The following is a 16530-nucleotide window of genomic DNA, read 5'->3' on the forward strand; positions in this document are numbered from 1 at the left end:
GTGGTTCCTTTTGACAAAACAAAACAAAACAAAACTTTTTTGGGCTTGTGGGTACATGAGAAAGCAGCAATAATGCAAATAGCCAACAACTGATTACAGTCTTTTCTCTTCGGACGTCTATCTCTTCTTCCAAGCTTTTGTTTTATTTTTTTTTTTTCCACACCAGAATCTGTCTAGAGGATCGGTAAGCATGTGCACCTGTACCGCATGTTACACAAGACATCATAAAAAGTGCCTGGGTTCCAATGACCTGCACCTCCAGCTGACCTCAGACAAGGTTTAGAGACAAATGCCTGAAGAAATGAGTCAGGCCAGCCTGGTGCACAGCTTCCATGGCATCCCCAGTTCTGGTTTGGCGGAGAGTGGACTCCAAAGCATTAAGCACACCTTTTCATTTGCAGGCCATTGAAGTTTCTCCGTGCAGAGCAAATGAAATTGCTTCCTGACCATCTGTTCCCCGCTCAGAAGCAATTTTCTGTATGGGAGGCATCTCGAATACGTTGCAGGATTGATTTGCGGTTTTGTAGTAATGTATGTGAAGTAGCAATTAATACTCTGTGTGGCTCTTTGAAGTGCCCAGGGGAAGAAGTAAAAGAAACACTTAGTGCTTTAACCAGTTTGGGCTGCACACTCTGCCTGGGTTCTAGGAGAGCTCCCAAGGTCTTTGGCTCAGGAGAGTTTGTGCTCGCCTGGAAATATTGATCTTGGATGGAGGAATGACGGGCCCAGAGCTGTGGGGTCACCTATACACTGTATAGGTGAGTAATGGGTCAACTCTATGTGCTAGCTGCTTTTACACTCAGAGGTTACAAGAAGTGGCGTAGAGGTTGTCCTGCAGGATCTGTGAATGAGTCCTGATTTATTCAACTGACTCATTTAATGGCTGTGTATATGAGTATACTTCCGGGACATTGCCAGGTTCTGGATGTCTAGTAGGAAACAGAACAGTCATGGCCTAAGTGAGCCAATAGAGTCCAGGAAGATCAATAAATGTGTCTTGTGATGGCTTGGTTCAAGGTAGAAGATGCTCCAAAAACATGTGAGCACATTACCCCAGCCTTGGCTTCATGAAACATATGCCCCAAGGGCTTGTGAGTTGAGCCCTGGAGGGTGAGCAGGGATGGCCAAATAGAGAGAATGAGGGCTCCAGACAGAGAGTAGGGGTGCAAATGAGAAAGCAGGGGCCCAGGGGGAGGAGCAGGGTGCAGAGGGAAGGAAGGTGGATGTCAGGCCAGGGAGGCATCAGGGCTCCTGGTTGGCAGAAACTCGGGAGAAAGTAGAGGGCAGTCTAGGATTCAGTGGTCCCTAGAGGAGAAGACACTGAAGAGTGAGGGTATATAAGAAGGATGGTGAGTTTGTTCTGAAAATGTCCCGGTTGCTGCATTTATGGGTCACATGACATGGTTAGTGGACTTAGTCTGGAGCTTAGGATGCAGGTAAGAGTTTAGGAGACGTGAGGGAATGGGTCTCTGTCAGGAGAGATGAGTGTCCCCAAATGAGAACAGTGAGGATGGTAAGACTTGCCTCAGGACAGACGAGCTTCCTGCTGCCCACACTGGTGAGAGGTGCTGAGTGTGGGCTCACACACAGCTTCAGATCTCAGGGAGACCTGGGGTGCGCAACCGTAAGGCCTTGCTTGACTGAATCAGAGCCAGGATCCTGCCTCCACTTGGTGGCCATGATCTGGCTGATCCACAGTGCCAGCCAAAGGACAGCAAGATGGCTCTGCAAATGAGAGTCCTTGCCATGCAAGCCTGAAGACCTAAGTTCAGTTCTTGGAATGCACTGGGGAAGGAAAGAACTTATACCCAGAAACTGGCCTCTGATCTCCACACATGCCACAGAATGTGCATGCTTACACACACACACACACACACACACACACCACAGAGAGAAACAAGAAGTTTTTTCTTTCTTTTTTAATGCTAGCCATTCCATGTTCACCAACCAAGTAGACACTGTGCAAGCACAGCAGATGATGCTCTGGGGCGGGTCAGACACAATTTCTCATGTCATGCACGTTGCTACCATAGGGTGGCAGCACTGAGGCATGAGAGACGTCATAGTGCTGAAAGGCAGGCATGTTCCAGAAGACAAGAGGTATGGTGATGGTGATGAGTAAGGCACATGCCAAAGACAGGAGAGTGGCAGGAAGGGACGCCAGGGCACATGCTTCCAGGGAAGCCCTTTTACTGTCTGTAACCTACTTGTCCCCAATTTCCGCAGGCAAGATGTCCTTCGAGGGAGCCCGGCTCAGCATGAGGAGCCGCAGAAACGGTACTATGGGCAGCACCCGGACCCTGTACTCCAGTGTGTCTCGGAGCACAGACGTGTCCTACAGTGAGAGTGTAAGTCCACACTGAGGCCACCTGACACAGCTAGGGTTGTTGGGTGAGCAATCTGCCATCTTTAAAAAGATAGTCTCTTGTGTCCTGGGTAGTATTTGTTTTGAGAGCTCTTTCTGTAAAACGTAGAAGCATGCTCATTGTTGTATTTCAAGCATTTCTCATTTAAGAGAACTATCGTCTTAATATGCCATTAGGAAAATGTAAACACTGTGTTTCTTTAATCATTTTTTTTTCTGGTGAAAGTGGAGGGTATCATGAGTACACGGTAGTAGTATCACCTCCAGTCTCTCTTTCCCGTCTAATTCCCCCCATGTTTGGCCCTCCCAGAAACACCCTACTGAATTTATAACCTCTTCTTCTATACTGGTGTGTGTGTGTGTGTGTGTGTGTGTGTGTGTGTGTGTGTGTGTGTGTGTGAAGCCTATTGGATCTACCTAATTAGTATCACCCTTATTTGTATGGGTCACCCTCTCCGAGCAGCAGCTGACTACCTGTAGCTCTTCCAGGTAGGAGTGGGGCTTTATGAAATTTTTCTCCATCCATGCTGGTGTGTCGATTAGTGTGGACTTTGCTGGTCTTGGGCAAGCAGCCATATTGTTGAGAGTCCAGGAGAGCAACATCTCTGTTCTCCTGTTCAGAAGACACCATGTGGCAGACATCTTTGATCTGGTTCCTAGAATCTTTCCAGTCCCTTGTCTAGTTCCTCAAGTGCTAGGTGTAGGGACACTGTAGATGCTACATCTGGGGCTGGGCTGCCTAGAGTCACTTACTCTCTGCATTTTGGTCACGTTTTCAATGTTGTTTTCATGACCATGGCTGATGCTCTCCCATTCCAGTTTGGGACTGAGCTGTGACTTCCATGTCCTCGTCTCAAAGTTGTCCTCTTTGGCAGTGCTCTTGTCTCAGGTTGTTTTTGCTGGCCCATCCCTCCCCATCCTGAGCCACCGCTGGCACTGCTGATAGGCCATGGCTTCTTATTGACTTGGTTGGACACCAGGAGGCTCTCTCTGTTGGATTTTATGCACGCCTTTCCTACCAGCTATCAAGCTTGGCCCAGGCTTTATTTGTAAGAACACTATAGCCTGCATCTGGCTTCCACTGACTGCAGTGCTTGATGGTGGGGTAGAAATTAGCTTTATAAGGAAGGAGAAGGAACAGGAGTATGTGTGTGTGTTGGGTGGGGGTCAGCCACACCATTGGATTGTATCTCTGAGCTGCCAGCAAACTCATAAAAGGGAACAGCAAAAGCCTGTGCTTTCCTCCAGCTGAGACCTACATTCTAAGGCTGAAAGAAAGGAGAGAAGTAGTCAGGACTTAACACATAAAGAGGTATGCACCCTTGGGAACCACTCCTGACCTTGTACACCCCCAAGACTAAGAGTATCCAAAGAGTTTGTACATATGTCTCATTTTGGTAATGTACCTTGACTGAGTGAACAAAGGCAACGGAGATCTTTCCAGAATTCTCAGGATCTTCTCTCTTTCCCCTTATTCTCTTTTGACCCCAACCAACAAAGCACTATTGGAAGGCTTTCTCCAAAGGACCACTGGCCTTGGGTACTGATGCCCTTGGGAGGGGGAGGAAGGCTGAGACTTCTAGGTTCCGGGGTTCCTGCTTGCTTCATGGGCATACAAATACCTATCAGAAAGTGCATCTTCAGAGGGAGGATTTTAGCGACAAGTCATTAAAAATGAATCATCACCCTTCTTCCAGATCATTCTGTGCTTCACACAGCTATTGAGTTCTGTCCTTCATATTAGGAAGACTCGAAATCCTCGACATGGAAGAACGTTCTTATGGGGAAAACTGGGCAGCACAGAGTTTCAAATGCTTCTTAGGCGGGGAAGCATGGGAACATTATTTATCCTAAATTTTGTTGAGGAATAGACACAGGAGTGTAGCTTCCAAGCTTCCACAAGAGATCACCATGAATACTTGGAAACCACCTCCAGCTTAAGAAGCTGAGTGCTTCAAAGTGCCCGGGTGATCCCCTCGCCCCTTCAGAGGGTGTGGTCTCTTCTGCTTCAGGTCACAGGCACCCTTCTCCTGAACTGTGTCATCTAGTCTTTGTGCAACTGCTTATGTTGCTTGGTTTTGTCTGTGTTTGATACAACTGTAGCTGTGTCTACAAACACTCTTTGGCGAGTTCTTTATTTTTTGTTTAACACTACTATTTGGGGACTGGTCCATGCTGACGCACAAAGCACCTGCACTTTTTGTTGTTGTTGTGCTATGTGGAACTCCACTATGGGTTCCCTGCTTATCCAATCCCCCAGAAAGCAGATACTTGGATTTCTGACTTTTGATGTTGGGAGCAAGACTATCTGGTGTACTTGGATGTGTACACTGGATCTATCTGGAAAAACCAAAAAACATAAATAGTCCTTTGAGTTGAGGACTGATAATTTAAGATGGAATGTGTCCTTCAATGAGTCTAAGCTTAAGCTATGAGATTTATGGGGCCACTCATGTTTAAAGAGTAGGAAGGAGGCAATGGTCCTCAGTGTCTGATAACCAAGGATGGGGTCACCCATGTTCCAAGGGTAAGGAAGGAAGCGAGGACCTCCCAGGGGACTTGTCAGTATAGGGGCTGGGGATGCATGGTGGGCTCCATCCAGGAGAGGAACCCCACATTTTGGAGTGCATATCTAGTGCTGGCCATGCTACAGGGGACAAGAAAATAGGGCTGGCTTCAGAGCCAGTCTATTGTGTAAGGCTGCTTATACTGGAAGCTGTCTGAGTACTTCAGCTGCTGGCACCCATGGCCTGCAATTGACGGGAGCCTCCAGAATAAAAGGAAACCCCACTTTACCAGGACTAGGCATCTCCGAGGATGGAACTCCACCTCCATGAACTGAGAGAGAACTGGTGGCTCACGAGAAAATGCTCTCCTCTTCATGGGTCCTCAGAGAAATGGCTTCATGTGCAATAGTCGTTCGTGGTGCCAGTTTACTCTTGCATCTGTTGAAGGTGTGGGATATGAGGTCCTTCACCTTCCTTCTCTTCTCCATGTCAGCCAACTGTATTGTTAGGCTTTGTCTACCTGGTGCATGTAAAATGGCTTCTTCTCATGGGTGAGCTCTCCATGCGGCCGTGGCTCTCCTGTACCCCTCCCCTCCTTTTTTCTTATCTGCTCTGTCTCTTGATGTTTTCCTATTGGGCCATCTGCTTTGTTTTTACTGATTGACAGTCCTTTTGTATTCTGGCCACACTACTTATGAAATGAAGCTGTTTCAAATTCTCTCATTGTGAGGAATGTGAGTATTTTCAAAATACTGTTTTCAGTTGCCTCGTTCTGCCAACGTAAGACACGTTGCTGGCGTCTAAAGGTTTTGGCTGGCTGTTGCAACTAGTTTTCAGTTGTGCCTAACCACCCCGCCCACAGTAGAATGAATTCAAATGTACGACGTTTTGGGAAACACCTTTCAAAAAAGCAAGTGGAAGAGGCATGGGCATATGCAGAGGTAGTGTTTCTAATTCCAAACTATTAGTTTGTTTTCTGATACCTGTGAAGACTGAAAAACTGTGAGTGTGTATGTGTGTGTGTGTGTGTGTGTGTGTGAGAGAGAGAGAGAGAGAGAGAGAGAGAGAGAGAGAGAGAGAGAGAGAGAGAGATGCCATTTATACACAAGACAATTCTATGCAACATTTGGAAGCATTTTCATTTAGTGAAACCGTTTAAATGTATGTGTCATTAAAAATAAACTCAGACGACAGTAAAAGAAGCAATGAGGTTGCCATGACAATCTTTGAAGGAGGCCTAGAGCATAGCATTCATTAATACTAGCAGGTCCGAGAACAAACGAGTAATGTATTATTACTCTGTTTTTCTCTTCACAGGATTTGGTGAATTTTATTCAGGCAAATTTTAAAAAACGAGAATGTGTCTTCTTTACCAGAGACTCCAAGGCCATGTAAGCTACAGCGTTCCTCCGTATTTGCTTCTGTGATTCTGAGTACAGTACCACCAGCTGTTAGTACAGTGAGCAGATGCCCACGAGCTCTTTCCTGGAGGTGGTCTCATCTCACAAGTCCCTGATGGGTGGGATTCACATGGATTCCACATGCCTGTATTTGTTCCCTGGTCTTGTTCATCCCTGTTGTCTTTAGCTTTGTCCATATAGCAGTGGCTAAAGTCACTGAGAGAGAATGTCACTCTCTGTGGTATTGCCAGGAGCCTAGGAGTTCACCTTGTTGCACAACACCGTGCAAGCTAAGCTCTACATGGTCCTTTGCTATCTGAGTGCAGCTTCTTCCCGGCAACTTCCCTTCTAGTTGGGTGTATCTCTACCCCAAGTCTCCTGTGTTTGGAGGATCTTCTGGGTACAAGAGAGACCCCACAAACGTAACATACAGTGGGAACTTTTATAATGTTAATGATAAGAAAAAATGACAGATTTGATCCTCTGTGGTACAAGACAAGGGACTCAAATGAAGTGCAAGAAATACGGACACCCCTATTTCATCATCATTTGACAAACTAGATGACAAAGGCCAAAGATCCCTACTGAGAGCCTGGGGCTGACACATGTGGACTAAGCCCAGATGAACCTTCATGTCCATCCCTAGCAGATGCCTGTTTCTTGAGTGGTTCCAGGAGGAAGATGGTGGAACTCCTCCCTGCTGGGCACCGTTGAGACACTGTGTAGCCCAGCAGCTACCTGCTAATACTTTCTAAGTGGGAATTCCACAGATCTGGTCCACTCTGTTTGGCTTTCACTTCTTGGGTCCTAAGTAGAATCAGGAAGCCCACTATCCACAATCGTAGCTCTTTGCAATAAAACCCCCTGCTTCATACGTGTTATCAGCATGGCAGTGATATTTGCTTGTATGTGAATACTGATCTTTTGAAATGTAGCTAGGGTCACCAGTGAACTTAATTACTGGTTATAATTATTCTTCATTAAACTGCAAATAGCCATGCATGGTTTATGACCACAATAGAGATGGATGTAGCTCTGAGTGATTCAGAACTTTTGTTCTGCTGATGTGAACTAGAGTGCCAATGCCTCCCATCCCTCCTAGCTCCCCGCCTCTGCAATCTCTGCCATGCCCTTCATGTTTCTATCCACCGAGTTCTTTCCTGGTAAGGCCCTTGTTTCTAAATACTCCACACATATTGGTTTAGAGAGCTATTAGCCCATAAAGGAGATTGACAACTTGCTTGGTCAAAAGGTCATTTATGATTCCTTATCTTTATCAGGAAAAGGGACTCAAGAGCATGTCTTCAGTTATAGCGAAGGACAGATGGGGTATCTGCTACCCTGCTATGAGCTTGGGTGGCTGTGGACAGGGCCAAAGGAGAGTGGGATTGGAAGGCAGCAGTGGCAGAGTGTGACAGCCTTGTCTCAGGATGTACCCTGGGACTCAGTCGGAGAGAGGGCTTGCAGAGATGCAGAAATGGTCCAGTCCCAGCAGACTCTTTCTTCTTGGCTAAGTTGAGTGGAGCTCTCTAGGGACTGCAAATGAAGGCCAGGATACTGCTGTGGAGGGTACAGGATCTAGTCTGTCACTTGGGTTTTTATAATCTTAGATGAACATTTTCACAGGTATTTTGACTCATGACAGGAATGCCACCTAATAGCAGGCAGTGGTTGGGTCTCTTGTGTCATGAGAAGCTCTGTGACTAGATCTGTGGGGACTCGGGAAGTCCTCTCTACTCTCTCCCCATCTCTGTTCTTTCCTGTCCCTACGCTCTTCTTCCTCTGTATTGACAGGACTCAGTTGGGTGGCCTGAAGGGAGAGGAGAAACGATCTTCTGGCCCTAACTCTGATTTTGTTCTCAAATTTCCAAGAGAGGACATCAATGTCAATACTGTCCCTGTTGACTGTGAGCAGATGTTCAGGGTTTTGGTGCATAGACAAGGTCATCTTGATGCAACTTTGGTGCTGGGGAGCAAGGACAGTCTTGTTTGGACCCAGGTCAAGTGTGTGCTTCCAGCAGAGGTCTTTGAGAGGTGACAACATTAACCGTTTCCTGGATGAGAGCAGCTGCTGGAGAGGACTCCTGCCGAGATGCCTTTATTCTTCATGACCATCTCTCTTTTGGGAGGCTTTGGAGGCTAGCCTGACCTCTGTAGTTCACATGGAGGGCTATTAACAGAGAACCTCTGGGCCCCTGGAATGTAGCAGAGGCAGCTTCCTGCCAGTAGGAATAGGCAGGTTTGGTTTGGCCATGCATCATCTTCTTCTGAAGTGATCATGACACTTGCCTACCAAGCTGTGAACTTCTTTTGTTGAGCATTTAGAAGGATTCACAGGAACGCACTTTACTTTCACCACCTATAAATGAAAACACAACTTACTGCCAGACGGCATCTTAGGACTCTCCCTACATTTTGCAACATGCTAGATAAACCCAACAGTGATGAAGACCTCGAAGCACAGAGATTCCTCCGCTCCATGGCAGCTGTGTGCATGCATCCTTGTGTCTCGGAAGGAAAACTAAAATATCTCCTTGACACAAATCATTGAGGATGCTTGCAGATATAAATTATTTACCAGAAGACAGATCAATGCCATTCCTATGTACTCACCCATTCACACAGTGCTTGCTAGATGCCATTATATTTTTGTATAGAGAATATAAAGTAAAGAATCCAGACAGAAACAACCTTAACAAAATCTTCTCAGTGGGTATATCTTTATGTGGTTCAGCCTGCTGTGGGAATCTTTGTTCCAGAATCACCTTGCATGGTTGACCAAGGGTGTAGAGCACAAGGATGATAAAGCGAGTGAATCTTTCCATATCCTGGAGTAGGCCCACATCTTGGGCCACAGTCTTCATTACGAGAATGGAGACATTAATCCTCCTAGCCTTGGGCAAAGGGTATAAAATAGAACATTAAGCTTTTGGTTAGCCATTATGATGGATGACATCGTCTGGCTCCATTGTTTCCTTGTTCTGTCCTGAACTGTCGTATTGGTCAAACACGGGCTGTTTGTTCTTCTTTTTGGTTGTTAGTTCTTCAGTGTGCCTTGACTTGCATGTATGCACCACCCTGAGTTGAAGGTCTCCTTAACAAAGCATGTGCTGTGCGTCAGACCCTCTTGATGCTTTGTGTCATTTCCAGTCTTCATGGCAAGCCTGGCAGGGAAGGGACTTTGTCAGGGTCAAAGGAATCATTTGGTTGGTTCTTTTATGCTCTTTGCCAGATTTGTACTTAGCCAATCCCTGGCGATGCTGAACAATGTGAGGACAGAAAATCACATAGTCTCAGCTTGGGATGTTGTAGATGTTATTTTATCATAAGCAGTGCTCTCAGGCACTTGTTGAACAATTGCAGAGTATTATGGGAGGAGGAAAAGGAAGGCTTTTCCACTTAATGTGTATCTCTTTATCCTTTTTCTGCATCCTGTTGTGCATACATGTCACATTGTGGACAGTTAACATCATTTTCTGCTGTACTTTCAATGGGAGGTGCTGGTATCCACTAACATAATTTTCCTTGTCTAGTTCTAACTATTATTGGCCCAAAGTCTCTGAATTAGCTATTTTCCAGTAGAGAAGTGTGGTTTCTAAGCTCTGGAGAACTTTGGGCCCCTTGAAGGGACAATGTCTTCCCAGTGAGTACCCCTCACGGGAAGAAGAGCTTATCTGCACCCAGAATAGCATCACTTGCTGGGCTTCTAATGAAGCTTGCACTGAAACACAATGCCTGCATGTTCTGGGCTTCTAGGAGACAGGGAGGACCCATGTGAGAAGCTAAGTCAATGACTCCCAGATCTCTGAGTGCCATTCCTTACCAGCTTCATGGCTTCTTACACAGTCAATGGGCACCCTGAGGGCAGGGCTCTGTTCTCCACCTTTCTCCACTTCCATCACAGAGTAAGCTTGTTGGCGAACAGATAATTAGCAATGGGAATAAAACACCAGACTAGTTTCTAGACAACCAACCAAGACGAGGGAACAGTCTGGGAATACAGAATGGTAGAATTTGTCTTGTGCTGACTGAAGCTAATAGTGCATTGTTTATCCTAAGATGTGATAAGCCATTTAAGTAGATGGAAATCTGTTGCTTCCCATGAACATGACTTGCTCAGGGAGAGCATATGCAAGTGTGGTTATGCCCAGAGCCAGCACATCGAAGGCACTCAGATCAACCAAAATGAGAAGTGGAACTACAAAAGGCATACCAAGGAGTTTCCAACAGACGCCTTCGGGGACATTCAGTTTGAGACTCTGGGGAAGAAAGGCAAGGTGAGCAACGGTGTTCTCCTTTCTTATGTGCTAAGAGCCAGGGTTGCCTGAGTTATCTTGAGTTGTCCAGTAGCGTGGAGGTGGGAGGGAGATGGGTGATAACAAACCTCGAAAGTCAATGGACTAGTTTCTGTTCAGTCAGAACACTCAGCAATGAAGAGTGGGACATGGCTGGAGCTGTGCCCTAGACATGTCACGGGTCTCTGTAACATCTGCTGAGCTTAACTTTTAAAGGCTAGCAGAATGCTTTCTGTGAGTGAGGCTGAGACAGCGATCCTGGGGATATACTGTAGCTCCAATCAGGGTGACATTTCTTCATATCCACGAGTTTTACAAGGCTCTTTCCATCAGCAACTGGCCTTCCCCATGTTTCCGTGATAGCTCAGTCCACAGACTGGAGGTCCAGACTTTGACCCCTGTGTCCTTGCGCACACCCAGCTCCATTCGCTAGGGTTCTGCCCCAGCATGGGTCAGTGAGTCTCCCTATAGTCCTGCCCAGCTCTTCCTTGGCTCACCCAAGTGTTCCAGGATGGCTGTTTGAGGACCCCTTAATCATCTCTTGCCTACCCTGCTTCCAATACCTCAAAAGCCAGGTGGAATTGTAGGTTTGCCATCTGGTTTTTGGGACTACTCAGGCTCGCCCTTCCCTCACATCTTCCTTCCATTTTCTTACGAGGCTCTGGTAGCAGCTCTGCCTAGAACACCCTGCCCCATGCCCCAGGAGCTGGCAGCCACCCGACATCCCAGAGTCAGAGCACACAAACCTGGTGCTTTTGTCCTACCCTTACAGTACTTACGCTTGTCCTGTGACACGGACTCCGAAACCCTCTACGAACTGCTAACCCAGCACTGGCACCTCAGAACACCCAACCTGGTCATTTCAGTGACGGGTGGAGCCAAAAACTTCGCTTTGAAGCCACGCATGCGCAAGATCTTCAGCCGGCTGATTTACATCGCTCAGTCTAAAGGTACACGGGAATTGAGAGAAAATCCAGGGGTCATTCTGCGCTGCATCTTGGGTGCTGGAGACAAAGTTTCCACGTGCTGTTTTCCCCGCAGAATCCAGATGCTTCTAGAACTATGTGTGTATGTGCATAATATTAAATATAATTATATGTGATTATGTGCACATGAGAACAGATACCCTCAGAAGCTAGAAGAGAGCTTGGTTTCTCCTGGAGCTGGAGACACAGGAATTTGTGAATTGCCATCATTTGGGTATCGGATTTTGGATCCAGGTCTTCTGCAAGAGCAATATACCCTTATAATGGCCAAACTATCTCTCTAGCCCTGAGGAAATGTAGTTGTTATTTTATTATAAATAATAATTATCAGATGGATGGAAAAGACAAGACACTCTGGCTGATTTAAGCAAAAAACAAAACAAAACAAAAGACAAAAACAAACAAAAAAACCCAAAAAGCCTCTTAGGATTTTAATTTAATTATTTACACATATAAAAAATTTCCCAGAAGATATTATTAAATCAAAAAGGGTGTTTTAATTAGATGTATCTTTAATCTCAAAGATCTTTGATGTATCTTTGGAAGCAGAGGCTGCAGGATAGGCTGTGTTCATGACCAGACAATGGTGGCTTTGACTGCATATACTCAACTCTGTGCCTTCTCTCTTTTTGCCTTTTCATTTTAAACACTTTCAAGCCTTACAGAAATGTTTCGAGAGTGACACGACAAATATAAATGCACACGTCTAGATTTTCTGGTGGCCGGCACTTCCTACATTTGTCCTCTATTGTTTTATGAATATTTGTGTACTAGGGTTTGGGGCAAGGTGCTTTGTGTGCGGGCTGCAGACATCCTGGCTCTTAGCCATGCTCACTGGCATGCACCTCCTGAGAGAGGAACGGACCTGCACAAATACGTCAGCGCGGTTTTCCAGCCGAGGGCAGTTTATACTGATACTATCATAATAGTTCCATTGTGCGCTTTAATAACAAGCTTTCTAAGTAAGAAACTTATTTTCCATCTGGCTTCCAAATTCCCCTAACTTTTGATATCTTTCCAGTTTTCTTACATCATCACTTTGTCTGGCTTCACACTTCGATGAGCACGCATCAATAGCTTTGTAGATTGCATCTCAGCTTAAGTGAGCTCGGTTTATCTGAACTCTTCTTTTGCAGAGATTCGTTGACTGACAGAACTGAGAAGACACACTTTACCTTAGATGTGAAGTTTCCAGTGTATGTTCAGGGTTGTTGTAGCCCCTGGGGATATGATAGAAGAAAATACACAAAAGTCCCTGGCATTGGGGCCAGCAAGATGGCTCAGCGCATAAAGGTGCTTGCTGTAAAGCCTGAAAATCTGGGTTGGATACCTGGAACCCACATGATGGAAGGAGAGAAATGATTCTTGAAAGTTATACTGTGACCTACACTTGTGCTGTGGCACCCTACCACTCATGGCAGGAAGGTTTTCATAGGAGGCTGGAAACACAGGGCAAAAACCGTACTCAGTCTGAAGCTTTGTTTCTCCTTTCTCCTCCACAGGTGCATGGATTCTTACCGGAGGCACTCATTACGGTCTGATGAAGTACATAGGCGAGGTGGTGAGGGATAACACCATCAGCAGGAATTCAGAAGAGAACATCGTGGCCATCGGCATAGCAGCGTGGGGCATGGTCTCCAACAGGGACACCCTCATCAGGAATTGTGATGACGAGGTATGGGTACGACAGGAAGCTCTTCAAGGTCACGTGGGGAAAGGACTGGGGCAGTGGTTCCCAATCTTCCTAGTGCTATGGCCCTTAATACTGTTCCTCATGTGTGGTCATCCCCAACCACAGAACTGTGTAAGGGCCATTTGACCCCCTCCATAGGGGTTTTGAGTCAGCGGTTGAGAACTACTGGGCTTGGCCTGAGGGCTAGGGTTCCATGATGGAGCCAGATCATGGAAAGCCTGCCTTATGAGAACAGCATTTTTACCTTGGCAATTAAAATCAATGGTAGTCATGGGGATATTTAAGGGACTCCAAAGCATGGGGTAACCATGAGGTATTTTGTCATTAAAATCTGTCCCTGGAAAACTCAAGTTAGATTTGGACCCATTGTTTTTATAACCACGATTCAAATCCTTCTCAAAAGAGTTCACCTGCAGGTACAGTCTTGCATTGCTGCGCCAGATTCTTGGGAATTCAAATCCACTATTGTTTCAATCCACAGCACCAAGTGTTTCTTGAGAACTGATTTAGAGAGTATCAGGCCTCCCTCAAATCTTGTACAGAAGTTACTGGAGGCATGTGATGGCTACTGTCATATGTGTTGAGTGGGGTGTTTTGGAATCAGCGAGAAACTTCCCAGTTCCTTCTCAGAAGGTTTGGGCTGGATGTTCAGAAATCTAAATTTAATGCACATCTTCTTCTGTCTGTGGCTCAGTAGACACTTACAAGCTAAATGTTAAGAGAGCTGGTTCTAAAAAAACACAGCCACTTTCTTGTATCTGTTGCTATTTTTTAAGACTTAAAAGGGGGACAAGAAACTCAGGAGTCAACTTTGTGTTCTTCCTAGAAAACCTTTTAGAAATGTGTCAGGAAAATAAAATTTGCTTATGGAAAATCCGAACAATTACAGTCATAAAATTCATCCATAGGGAATTTAATATTAGGGCAATATGTTCACTAAAATATTTCTGTAATAACCAAGAATTGACATGAATCTAAATATCCAGCAATTGTGGTTAGGTATTTATTATTAGCTATTATAATCTAGTAATATTACTACAAAAAGAAGTCCTGACAGATTCCCATACAAAAATAAAAACTAACCATGAAGGTAGGAAAATACTACTTTTGAGGATGTTTGGGCACCATGGAAATGCTTGTGATTATAAATAAGAAATTATGTGATTATAAATAAGAAACACGGCCAAGCATGCATAGAAAAATAACTATATGCACTTCAAATCTTAATGCCGACAACTCCTGGCTCTTAGAATTAAGCACAAGTTACATTCTCCTCTTACATGCTGTTGCCTCATTTCTGTAGGAAACAGTTTTCAGAGGCTTAAAGTATATCGTTGGTTTTATTCCTTTCATGTCTCTGATGTTAATCTTTAGTGGATGACGTGGTGTGCAGTAAACTCTTAGGATATTGTGGTTGGCTTTCTGGTTTCTCTAGAATTCATTTTCATGGGTGATGGTGTTCTGTATGAAATGAACTGTTCATATTAATCTTGTTGGCCACATCTTTTGATATGGGTTCAATGGGCTCATGTAGCACTCATGTAACAAGGGTTTATTCAGCTTACACTTCCACATCGCTGTTCATCACCGAAGGAAGTCAGGAATGGATCTCAAGCAGGTCAGGAAGCAGGAGCTGATGTAGAGGCCATGGAGGGATGTCACTTACTGCTTTGCTTCCCTTGGCTTGCTCAGCCTGCTTTCTTATAGAACCCAGGTCTACCAGCCCAGGGATGGCACCACCCACAATTGGCTGAGCCCCCCCCCCCCATCACTAGTTGGGAAAATGTCTTACAGCTGGATCTCATGGAGGCATTTCCCCAACTGAGGCTCCTTTCTCTGTGATAACTCCAGCTTGTGTCAAGTTGACACAAGACCAGCCAGTACAACAGGTAAAACAGAAATTCAGCTAAACTGAACCAAGGCCACTGTTTGAAATGCTTCTGTGTACTTTAGACTCCTTTCTGAGTATTTTGTTTCCCATCATCTGTTTCTTTTTTAATTTTTTAGTCAGAATTACATTTTTGTGTCATGAGAGCATTATATGCATACGAAGAAAAGACAGCCTTTTTGCTGTCTGTCCTAGGCTGTCTGTTATCATAGTTTCCCGCTTGTGCTTTGATGGTCTTTGTCAGCTTCAGCCACAAGAGTAGGCACAGAACAAACATGCATTCTCTAACTTTAGTAGGGTCAGAATAATCTCAACCTGTATCTCAAAGACAAGTATCTCTGTGCCTTGCAGGGACATTTTTCGGCTCAATACATCATGGATGACTTCACCCGAGATCCTCTCTACATCCTGGATAACAACCATACCCACCTGCTGCTTGTGGACAACGGTTGTCATGGACATCCCACGGTGGAAGCCAAGCTCCGGAATCAGCTGGAAAAGTACATCTCTGAGCGCACCAGTCAAGGTCAGCAGTGAGGGACCCAGAGGCCAGCCAGGAGCTGCTGTGAAGACAGCTAGTGCTACATTGCTAGCTCTCTTGATCTGACGTCTTCACTGTTAAGGAGAAGTTAGTATTTCTCTTTCCTTCAGCCTCCCAGGAGTGCCTCTGCCGAGAGTCACTGTCACACATCCTTCGGCACACCAAGGGCAGTGACAGATAACTTCTTACACTTTTGTATCAGTTTAGGAGGCATGCTGGCTTTTCTTCTATTAGCATTTAGAACAAGTGAAGCACCGAAGGGGAAGATGAATATTTAGGAGGCAATGCACTTAGGTAGGGTTAGGTAAGAAGCCATCCCACTAATGTCACCACTGAAAGGGTATTTAATGCTTTAGTTTCTATGAACTACCAGGAGACAATCACCTAAAATGTTGGTTTCTCGGAAACAGTGATTTTTGTCTGCTAGGCCACAGGTGTCTTCCTTCCTGCCGACAGGGTGCTGAAGGGTGTGTTTTGGAGAGAGGTTGCCCTGTGACTGAGTGATAGAGTGACTCACAGGAAATTCTCAGTTGTTTTCCTTAAGGAAGCTATTTATAGGGAAACTCCATTGAGAGAATGCCTCATTATGCAAATTTGTCACCCACTCAAGAAAGCACAGAATTATATGAGGAATTCTAATGTGAGAATGTGAAACTTCAACCCACTCTAATCAAATCCACAAATGTTAATGAAACACCGACTTCGGCATTTTAAAAAGCAGTGACAAATGGCAACACTTTGTATGACATACAGTTCTAGTGCACGGCCATTCATCCCGTGTGATCTCTTCATTCAAGATCCAGGTCAAATCCAAGCAGTTGTGAGCTCTCAGAGCAAATGCTCTTCACACCTCCT

At 45.3% G+C, this 16530-nt stretch overlaps 1 protein-coding gene across 1 annotated transcript in view; it reads left to right on the forward strand.

Moving 5' to 3' along the window:
• Positions 1–2231: 2231 nt before the first annotated feature.
• Positions 2232–16530, forward strand: part of TRPM8 (transient receptor potential cation channel subfamily M member 8) — a gene marked incomplete at both ends in the record, with an annotated part of 66307 nt that continues 52008 nt past the window's right edge. The window contains 6 exons of the mRNA XM_080932952.1: positions 2232–2348; positions 6190–6263; positions 10393–10549; positions 11340–11517; positions 13056–13228; positions 15486–15660. Of these exons, the coding sequence (XP_080789078.1) occupies positions 2232–2348; positions 6190–6263; positions 10393–10549; positions 11340–11517; positions 13056–13228; positions 15486–15660 (874 nt within the window). The remainder of the gene's footprint in view (positions 2349–6189; positions 6264–10392; positions 10550–11339; positions 11518–13055; positions 13229–15485; positions 15661–16530) is intronic.

This window comes from Micromys minutus (assembly GCF_963924665.1).
Source record: "Micromys minutus genome assembly, chromosome: 19".
NCBI lineage: Eukaryota > Metazoa > Chordata > Mammalia > Rodentia > Muridae > Micromys > Micromys minutus.